The 11,677-nt window shown below is 42.2% G+C and overlaps 1 protein-coding gene across 1 annotated transcript; it reads right to left on the bottom strand.

Moving 5' to 3' along the window:
- Nucleotides 1–5,668: 5,668 nt before the first annotated feature.
- On the bottom strand, nt 5,669–8,151 carry LOC124116405. The gene is made up of 4 exons (XM_046477725.2): nt 8,000–8,151; nt 7,116–7,227; nt 6,605–6,711; nt 5,669–6,248 (listed from the first exon to the last, which is right to left on the bottom strand). The coding sequence occupies exons 1-4, from the start codon at nt 8,037–8,039 to the stop codon at nt 6,175–6,177; spliced, it is 333 nt and encodes a 110-aa protein (XP_046333681.2). The 5' UTR covers nt 8,040–8,151; the 3' UTR covers nt 5,669–6,174.
- Nucleotides 8,152–11,677: the final 3,526 nt, after the last annotated feature.

Raw genomic sequence — 11,677 nt, 5'->3', positions numbered from 1 at the left:
TGGTGTGGTTTGGTTTGGTTTGGTGTGGTGTGGTGTGGTGTGGTGTGGTGTGGTGTGGTGTGGTGTGGTGTGGTGTGTTTTTAAGTTGCAAGATTATCATGGCGGCTTGTAAATAATCAACTCTAGACCATACGCACTAGTTGTTAAAACAATTTTAATGACTAACTTTTCCCAACTAAGTGAAGAGGCGGCGGGGTAGCCTAGTGGTTAAGCGTTCGCTCGCCACGCCGAAAACTCGGGTTCGATTCCCCACATGGGTACAATGTGTGAAGCCCATTTCATGACTTTGTGTTCCTTACAGAAATGTTTGCAGACATCTTGCTTCGGCGCCAACATCCCCGTGTTCTGGGATGGAGCATTGTAAACCAGTGTAAAGTACTCATCATCTTGCCTGGGTATCTCTCCTTCACTCTTGGAGCCAGGTATCAGTGGTATGCTCAGCTGCCATTCGAAATCGATACTTATGTGTCATCCTTAACTTCGCACATCAAAGCCAACCTAGGTCTGTTTTTATGCATGACGAACGTTTTTATCTACTGCCATTTTAAACTAGCTTTATAACGTGATACACAGTCAGGTTGTTGTTTGTCATGGAGTAGGTCAAAGTCCAATTTCCTCGAAGTGAAGTTGTACTTTCGGTTCATCTTAAATGTATGAACAGAAAATGAAAGAAATGCATCTGCCTCTTAATCGGAAGCTACATATGTCATTGACAACGTTTCAGTATACACGGTAGAAGGGACCGAGGTTCCCAGTAATCATTACTTCTTTCTCATCTAACCAAACAAAAACGCTTTGTCTATTTGTTTCATAAACCACCCCCACCGGTAAACAGTAATTCTCTGTTACACTCCGGGGTGTGCCGTTCCCATTTTAAGTTGTTGCGCTCAACCTTAATCAAATGCATTTCAGACATGCACACAAACTCAAACCTGATAGCTAAATGTAGGTCATGAATGAAGACATGTAACAGACATATCACATGACCGTTTCCGAGAAATGACTGAGTCTTCTCTGTACCCGACACGAAGTGTGATTAAGTTGGGTTTAATACCGCTTTGAACAGCATCACAGTTATATCCGTGTGTGTTAGGTTCATGTTGGAGGAAAGCTCAAGGTGATGCAGGACTCGGACATTTTCCACTTTGGTGAAAGCCACGGGTACGGTTATGTAGCTGACATGCCTAGAAACATAATCGGGACGAACCGGGCTTCAAACCCACAAGGGGCGGTCGGGTAGCCTAGTGGTTAAAGCGTTCGCTCGTCACGCCGAAGACCCGAGTTTGATTCCCGACATGGGTACAATGTGTGAAACCCATTGCTGGTGTCCCCCGCCGTGATATTGCTGGAATATTGCTAAAAGCGGCGTAAAACCTCATTCACTCACTCACTCACTCAAACCCACAATCATAGGTTTCTGGCGTGCTCCAGAGACGAAACTCTGCACAGCGACTTGCAGCGCATAAGACGACTGGGCAGCACGTTCCAGGAATGCCAAGAAAACAACTTTTCAGGTCATTATTCTAATAAAGTTAATAACAACAGATTCAGTTTCAATGATTTTATAGTGTGACTTTCAGTTGACAAATGATACTGCTTTGCGACAGGACACACCGGCATGTCCAGTAGGGGTTAAATAGGACACACCGGCATGTCCAGTTTGGGATAGAACAGGACACACTTGCATGTCCAGTAGAGGATAAACAGGACACACTAGCATGTCCAGTAGGGGATAAACAGGAAACACCAGCGTGTCCAGTAGGGGATAAACATGACACACCAGCGTGTCCAGTAGCGGATACAACGGATCAGTAGCGTGTCCAGTAGGGGGTAGAACAGGACACACCGGCATGTCCAGTAGTGGATAGAACAGGACACACCAGCATGTCCTGTGGGGGATAGAACAGGACACAGCAGCATGTCCTGTAGGGGATAGAACAAGAAACACCAGCATGTCATGTATGGGATAGAACAAGACACGCCAGCGTGTCCAGTAGGGTGTGAGGTGAAATGGGGTTTAACGTCGCGTCCAAGATTATTGCACTTATATAGCGACGTGCATGTACGTGTCTGTGTTTGTGTGGCTGCTTGTACTAGTCCGGACTGATGCCGATTTATAGTGCTAGCTCACTGAGATACCATTCCGCAGTTTAACATGAATACCCCACTCAGACACAGTATACTGACTCCGAGCCGACCAGGCCTTGTTTTAGCCCCTTAATGTCGAGCGCCAGACAGGGTAACAACAAGTACCATCTTTTAACGTCTTTTGGTATGACGCGGCCGGGGACCGAACCCCGGACCTTCCGCTCTCCGGGCGGACGCTCTACCACTAGACCACGGAGGCGGTTGTATCCAGTAGGGGACAGAACACGACACACCAGCACGTTCATCAGGGGATAGAACAAAACACACCAGCATGTCCAGTAGAGGATAGAACAGGACACACCAGCATGTCCAGTAGGGGATGGAACAAGACACACCAGCATGTCCAGTTGGGGATAGAACATGACACACCAGCATGTCCAGTAGGGGATAGAACAGGACACACGAGCATGTACAGTGGGGGATAAACAGGACACACCAGCATGTCCAGTGGGGGATAGAACAGGACACAACAGCATGTACAGTAGGGGATAGAACAGGACACATCAGCATGTCCAGTAGGGGATAGAACAGGACACATCAGCATGTCCACACCAGCATGTCCAGTAGGGGATAAACAGGACACACCAACATGTCCAGTTGGGGATAAACAGGACACACCGGCATGTCCAGTAGGGGATAGAACAGGACACAGCAGCATGTCCAGTGGGGCATAGAACAGGACACACCAGCGTGTCCAGTAGGGGATAAACAGGACACACTAGCGTGTCCAGTTGGGGATAGAACAGGACACACCAGCATGTCCAGTAGGGGATAAACAGTACACACCAGCATGTCCAGTAGGGGATAGAACAGGACACACCAGCATGTACAGTAGGGCATAGAACAGGACACACTAGCATGTCCAGTAGGGGATAAACAGGACACACTATCATGTCCAGTAGGGGATACAACGGACACACTAGCGTGTCCAGTAGGGGATAAACAGTACACACCAACATGTCCAGTAGGGGATAGAACAGGACACACTAGCATGTTCAGTAGGGGATAGAACAGGACACACTAGCATGTCCAGTAGGGGATAAACAGTACACACCAGCATGTCCAGTAGGGGATAGAACAGGACACACTAGCATGTACAGTAGGGGATAGAACAGGACACACCAGCATGATCAGTAGGGGATAGAACAGGCACACTGGTATGTCCAGGAGGGGGTTTTCCTCAAGAAGCCCGCTATGTTAGTGTTACTGCACGAATACGACTTCAATTAGACAGCTGCTCTTGTGTTGTTGTGTATGTCAGCGAAAAAACATGTTTCGTGTTATGATGAATAGAATCTGTCATTTGTCTCTTAGAGTGATAATTTCATTCTTACAACAGTCTTTCTTATAACATATTCGTGCAAATACTTTTAACAAATAACACACATGTGAATTAAAACTAGATTATCATGTTCGATATAATTCACCTTTACCTTTTCAGCACTATTTACACAAAACTACATTCCGGAATGTTTTACTGAATGCATCAAAAGGCAACGAACACTGTTTTAAAGACAAATCGACATTCCAAATCGAGAAAATATCTAGCAGCTATACGTTATGAAAATCCATTCCCTTCCCTTTCAAAATGTGATAGAACAACAGAAATTAAATCCATCCGTCCGGTGTGGTTTAAACACATGACTCGCCAAATCACTGGGGCAGTTTTTAATAAATCATGTACATATTTCTTTCCATTCGCTGGTTTCAAGCGAAATGTCAAATTAACATAATCAATAAAATGAGAAATACATACATTTACAGAGTACTCAATACTATCAAAAATAATACAACACTGTATTGGCCGGCATGAGTGTCCAAAATCTTTTTTAAAGTGTCATTTTCGAAGACTCACTTGTATCTTCACTTGAAATCAGGTTCTTCATCACTTTTTCGATCTCTATTCCTCATCTGTTTCAGCAAGAAAACATCTCGTTCAATGACTGAATGTCACAGAAAGTTCCTATGATTCAATGTCACACAGTCACTGTGACAAAGAGTTGAAAGCCCCAGGTTACATCTTTGTAACTATTTCTTCATATCGATGGCATACACATAACCTTGACCAGGGCAATGGTAGTTGCTTGCTTTGTGATCGTTGTGCGCATGATTGGCGGGGAGTTTGCTGAGGAGCTTATTCTCCTTCATCCCAGGGTTCTGGGACGGCGCATAGTAAGCCGTCTTCCCTTTGCATCCATCACTCTTGTAGCCAGACATTCTTGAAGACATGTCACTTGTGGCTCCAACTCGAAATCTGCCGGGGTCATGCTGGACTTTCCTCATCAAAGCAGCCTGAGTGACTTGCTTCTGCTTTATGGATGACGAAGCTTGTCTTTTACTCATATCGACAGTTTGTAATCCACAACACTTGTCGTCTCGAGTTGATGAGTAACAGTGAAATAATGAGAGTCTCGTCTAAAGTCGATTTCCAAGAAACACAGTTGTACTTTCGATTCAGCTTAAATGCGCCACTTGGAAAAAAACATCTCCGCCTCTTAATATGATTGACATAGATAACGTTTCGGTGTAGACAGCTACGGAAGCGTAGTAGGGCCACGGTGACATTTTTGCTTTAGTATCTTCCACGTAGGACTTAGTATCTCCTTCGTAGGACTTACTATCTCCTACGTAGGACTTACTACGTCCTACGTAGGACTTACTATCTCCTACGTAGGACTTACTATTCCCTACGTAGGACTTACTATCTCCTAGGTGGGAGTTAGTATGGCCTAGATTCACTATCTTCTACGTAGGACTTAATATCTCCTACGTAGGACTACGTAGTATCTAGGAGAAAGGAAGTCCTACGCAGGATATAATAAGTCCTACGTAGGAGATAGTAAGTCCTACGTAAGAGACAGGAAGTCCTACGTAGGAGATAATAAGTCCTACGTAGGAGATACTAAGTCCTACGTAGGAGATACTTAGACAAAAAAAAATTACCGTGGCCCTACTTCGCTTCCGTAGACAGCAGACCAGGAAGGCCAAAGTTTTTTTAAAAAAACAGCGTTGTCACTATCCCTCGCTATGAGGCACATTCGAATTTTGTTTGTTCATATAGTAATGAACATAAACTACAAAAAGAGTCCTAAAAGCCTAAAGAAGAGATCGGCAGTTGGGCCGCTTATGTCATCAGAAAACATGGTTAAATGTGAAATTAATACACACAAATTCTGCCGTCCGTAGTTTCTGAGAAAACTTGTCCCCATTGCACATACTATGCATTAAGAAAAATGACATGGATCAAGAGCCGTAAAAAGACATTATTGACAAGCATCTCTTGGATAAGTATGTGTTACAGTGATCTTAATCATTTGTTTGTTTGTTTGTTTGTTTGTTTGTTGTTTAACGCCTCGCTCAGCCAGCAGACCAGGAAGATTTCGGGGTAGAATAGGTCTTCAGCAGCCTATACTTGCCGTAAAAGGCGACTATGCTTGTCGTAAAGGCGACTAACGGGATCGGGTGGTCAGGCTCGCTGACTTGGTTAATACATGTCATCGATCCCAATTGCGTGGATCGATGCTCATGATGTCAATCACTGGATTATCTGGTCCAGACTCGATTATTTTACAGACCGCTGTCATAGAGCTGTAATATTTCTGAGTGCGGCGTTAAACAACAAACAAACAAAACAAAATTTGTAGCCATTTTGTATGTGATTCCGTTTGATCCTGTCAATACCGTTCACTATAAAAATGGTCCGGATTAGTATATTCCACAGTTGAACTCGAATGTATTTTTCCAGACTGCAGGATTTCCGGATCAATTGTGTCTTTACCATCGAGGTTTCACAACATCGAGTATTGTAGCAACACAATCAAGTCAACTTTCTAACAAAGCAGGAACAGGTGATAGACTGCTACTAGGTAAAATTGATTTTCTTACTTTCACTTCCACATTGATAGATTATCCAATTTAGAGCTTATCTATTTTATACTTATGTTATACATAAAGATCACTTATCTCTGAAACTTACAAAGGACAAGTACATGCATGTTCAGTGTATGTTCAGAATACCGAATCTATTTAGTTAACTGACTTGGCCAAAAGGAGAAGTAGGAGTAGGAATGGACTGAAGACGAAAAGTTTTTCGGCTGAATCTGAAAATGAAAGGTATTTAATTAGTAGAACAAGTTTTAAAATATAAACCTGGATAATCAAATTGGACACTTTAGATGATTATTCTTTTAAATATCAAGACTGAATTTAGCAATATTCACTTCCTTGATAATTATATATAAATTATTTAACAGTATGTTATCGTTTTATATATGTGTATTTAAACATGAATATTTACATTTTTTTCCTGATCCTGAGTCCCGTCGTGTGACGCGGAATCCCTTTGGGATAATGAGCAGAGGAACATTCAATCAACTTGTTTTCAAGTACAAGCAAGTAGAACGTTTTGTATAAAATAAATAAGAAATCGATTCAAAATTGCCGAGAATGTACTCACTGCAGCCGTTCTGCTCAAAATAACTCTTCAAAGGATCGAGTAAAGATGAATCCATTCCGCAATTTTTGATGACTCCTTTTTGACAGTCAATAAGTGCGAAGGCAACCCTAATAAAGTATTTCACAAATAGTTGATAACATGTGTTTCATTTGTAGGTATTAGTGGCATGCTGTGCAACAAAAATGATGGGCTGCTCACTTAACCTTGGAAAAACAATCAAGTATATCTTTTGTCCTTTTCAATAAAGGACCGTCAATTCGAATCAGTATTTGCCAATATACTACAATACCTCCTGAAAGACATTCAGGTGAACTACTGGAGATCAAATATGAAAAGAATGCACTTATGTTTGGAATACAATCTATGATAGATGAAAACAATTATGTTCTAATGATTCGGAAAATATGTGTTCTATATCAGGAACACATTATTTTTGTTACTGTATCATTAAAAAATACTATGCGTTAAAATGATAACATTTCACATATAAAGACAAAGAGAAGATACTTACGGGCACACCTCCTGGCTAGATAAACCATCCTTTGATAAAAGTCGTAGGTAATTCTTCGTTTCTGAGGAGCAGGCATTTTCGTCACATGTACCTTCCACATTGATGCTGAGAGCTGTAATGAAAGAAACTTAACGTAAGCAGGGGACCTGATCTATCGTCACGCCATACTCAACGATACAGGAGAGCTGATATGGGGATTAATGTTGCCTTTAAGATTATGTCGCTCTTGTAGCGACGTGCATGTCTGTGGCTGCTGGTACTAGTGTCAACTTATGCCGGTTTTATAGTGCTAGCCCACCGTAGGACAACAGTGTGAACAGAGTTGCGTTTAACGCCGTTTTTAACAGTATTCCAGTTATATCCCGGCGTGTCAGCTTAATGTGGGAGGAACACCCGAAGGACGTTTAACGCTTCGGTGAAACCCACGAGCGCGGATATGGTGCTGACAAACCTAGAAACATAATCGGGGCGAACCAGGATTCGAACCCACAATCATAGGTTTCTGGCATGCCCAAGGGAAGCAACTCTGCACAGCGAATCGCGGCGCCTTAGACTATTGGGCCACCTGCGCCCCCGAGTACAACAGGTTTCCCTTGTCACACATTATACCGACTCTGAACCGTCCTTGTTATATCCCCTTACTGCCGCGCACCAGGTAGGACAACAAGTACCATTTGTTTTACGTCTTCGGTTTGACGCACCTCCGAGCAGACGCACCTTCCACTTGACCAAGGAGGCGGGTACTTAGGAGGGGGTTGCAAAGGTTGTATTGTTACAAAGTAACCGCCATGTCAGAAATGTGAACGAAACATTAAGGCTGGAAAACTCTAAATTATGTAAACGACTCATGTGCAACTTTTAAAATCATGAGTTTCAATACGTACCCATCACGCATAGGGAAACTATCACCAGTTTAGAAAACATGTTGCTCTTCCAAAGGACCTCCAAAATGACGTTTTACTGGTACACACCTGAGATCAAGTTTGCAAATTATTTCTGAAACACACCTCCGGGCTGTGTTATCAGTAATCTGTAACAAGTAATGAATACCGATTGCAGCAATTGGACGAGGATAACAGGGGCCATCTCACAATCATGTGTGCGAAGTTGGCGATGGTGAGTAATGACTGACAAGGGACCTAAGTGCAATTTTATTGATGATCTTCACCCAATTTCAATAGTGATATCCACTCAATTGTGGTATTTTAGATTTGTATTGATTCGTAGAATTCGTCTTTTTGACATTTTGGATAATGTGCATGTTAAAATATGATAACGTCCTGCATACTGACCAACGCCTGCTCACGAGTGCCATCAAACACCCAGCACTATCAAGGCACTGTGTCAAATCATGTTTGTTTGTAAGCTTATGTTAGTGGGATAACTGATTTGAACTTGAGAACGGAGTTCAATGATCGTCTAATGAATAATCAGTCACTGTGACATGAAGAAAAATTATATCATCTTTGTCGATGACACCCACATAACCGTTGCCAGGGCCATGGTAATTGCTTGGTTCCTGAGTATTGTGGGATAATGATTTGCAGGCAGCTTGCTGAGCATCTTCCTGAACCAAGAACGTCCTCTTGCCTTAACAAGTTACAGCCCTTGCCATTTCCAATGAAAGTCTCGTATTGTATGATTGGTGCATTTTAAATGGTATATGCAAACACTTATTCTATATTATGGGGGTGAGGGGAGTGGTGGACGGGAAGTGGTATTGCTTGAATATATCTTGGACAAAAACCGGTCACTGCTTCAAGACCTACTCTGAAAGTTACACAACACATTTTGTATAACACCAAGCATGTCCAGAGATCAATTTGATGGGGTTCCTTTAACCCTAAGGCAAACTATTGGATCAAGTGTATTCCCACTCCAGTTGAAACCCATTCCCAACCCCATCCCTCCACCCACCCACCCACCCCAACACTTAGAAGAAAAAAACCCAGAAAAATATCAACTAGAAATATCTATTCAGTATCTCGACGGCGTGTAAATAATCAAGTCAAGACCAGCAGAGTTTGAAACAATAATAAATTACCTTCTACAAAATCAGTAAATCACAATAATAAAATGAATTTCCGAAGACCCCTTAATTAACGTCAACATCATTTCATTTGTTTAAATTTGTACGAAAACAATAATTGTTTAATAGGCTATTAATTGGTATAGCACAAGCAAATTTATACAAAAACATATTTAAACAAAAACATTCCAACCCGTTGTCCAGTTCAAACAGGTTACGCGAAGCTGGTTTGAAAGTACAGTTGTAACATTTGTAATCTGGAGGAGTTGTGCTTTCGTTTCAGTCTAAATGCGTCATGATGAAAAGGAAATTTCCGTCTGTCAGCAGATAACATGACCTTGAAAGATAACGTTTTTATGAAGATAGCAGGCTAGGCCGGCCAAAGTACAATGAAATCACTAAGTGTTGATTGATGTGTTGAACTGTGGGAATGTTCAAGAATGATACAGGAGAATTGGGGTAGCCTAGTGATTAAAGCGTTCGGCCGTCATGCCAAAGCTCCTGGCTCGATCCCCACATGGGTAGAGTGTGCAAAGATATGGAAAATTGCTTCTAAAAGTGGCGTAAGCCATACTCCCTCACTCACTCACTCACATGATGAACCGCCTCATTCATATAACCAGTGGTAGAGCATATGTCCGGAGAGTAGACATCCTCCCCAGGCACGCCGTGTTATGACTGGAATACTGTTAAAAGCGGCGTTAAACCCAACTTACTCACTCACTTACTCACTCTTCCCCAGGCAAGGGACTTAAATGTCCAGTTTCCACCCTTGCCAAACTAGGCTGCAATTACATTTTAGCTGGAATAATGAGTAGATAACTCTGTCTAGATTGTATGAAGATGGGATAACTCCGTCTAGATATAATGAAGAGTGGATACCTCTGTCTAGATTGTATGAAGAGTATATAACTCTGTCGAGATTGAATGAAGAGTAGATAACTCTGTCGAGATTGTATGAAGAGTAGATAACTCTGTCGAGATTGAATGAAGAGTAGATAATCTCTGTCTTGGAGATATGAAGAGTAGATTGTGTGCCTAGGTGGTATGAGACCGCCTCCATGGTTAAGTGGTAGAGCGTCCGCCCGGAGAGCAGCAAGTCTGGGGTTCGATCCCCGGCAGCACCATACCAAAACATGTTTCAAAGATGGTACTTGCTGTCTTGCGCTCAGCATTAAAGCGCAAAAAAGGACCGATTGGCTCGGAGTCAGTATACTGTGTCTGAGTGGGGTATTCTCTAGTGAGAGAAAATATTTCAACTTCATTCCTGCTACTTTAGTGCATTTACAATGGACGTCATCCCACAGCTTTTTGATCGAAGTGGCTTTTTAGAAGCCACGGAAGTTTTTCACTGAAGGATTTTTGTTTTCATTTTAGTTTGTAAGTGATCGATCAACGTCGTCATAAGCTACATTTCATAAGTTACTTCCCTGTGTTATGAAATGTTATCACATCTCACAATTCCATTACTCAGTGAAAGTGATACACAGATGTCGTGTCAGTTTGGCAAAGATGGCACAGAAGACACTTGATTGTTGTGCGATAGTGATGTGAACATGGTGCAAAAAGGACCTAAAAGTATCTAATAAAACAGTGCAATAGTGCCAGAGACTATCCATGGGATATTTGGCTGATCAGTAATAAATAGAAATACTGACTTTACCTATTTTCTCTACGTGGCTCAATGATTTATTTTTATAATCATTTTTACATTTTTCCAGTCCTTTTTCTTGAACTAACAGGAATTTTCAAAGCTCTAGGCATGAGAATGTTCGCTAGGTGCACTCATTAGTTCTCCACCAAGGCTCTAACTGAAATGATTGAGCAACGTAGAGCAGATACAAAGAGAAGGTACCAATTAAGGATTAAAGATGATTCATAGTTTTGTCATTTCACAGAAAAAAACCACAAATGCAACCTTAACAGTGTTCCCATCTCAGAAACAACCACCCAAGTGCAGCCTGGACACTGTTCCCATTACAGAAACAACCCCCCAATCGCAACCTAACCAGTCTTACCATCACAGAAACAATCACCCAAATGCAGCCTAGACAGCGTTCCCGTCACAGAAACAACCACCCAAGTGCAGGCTAAACGGTGTTCCCATCACAAATACAACCACCCAAACGCAACTTAAACAGTCTTACCATCACAGAAACAACCACCCAAGTGCAGCCTAAACACTGTTCCCATCACAGAAACAACCACCCAAACGCAACCTAAACAGTCTTACCATCACAGAAACAACCACCCAAATGCAGCCTTAACACTGTTTCCATCACAGAAACAACCACCCAAACGCAACCTAAACAGTCTTCCAATCACAGAAACAACCACCCAAATACAACCTAAACAGTGTTTCCATCACAGAAACAATCACCCAAACGCAACCTAAACAGTGATCCGGTCACATAAACAAACACCCAAATGCAACCTTAACAGTGTTCCCGTCAGAGAAACTACCACCCAAACGCACGCTAAACAGTCACATAAACAATCACCCAAACGCAACATAAACAGTGTTTTAGTCACA

Source organism: Haliotis rufescens, unplaced genomic scaffold, assembly GCF_023055435.1.
Source record: "Haliotis rufescens isolate VD_foot unplaced genomic scaffold, xgHalRufe1.0.p SCAF_5, whole genome shotgun sequence".
Classification (NCBI taxonomy): domain Eukaryota; kingdom Metazoa; phylum Mollusca; class Gastropoda; order Lepetellida; family Haliotidae; genus Haliotis; species Haliotis rufescens.
This window is presented reverse-complemented; position numbering and strand designations above follow the sequence as displayed.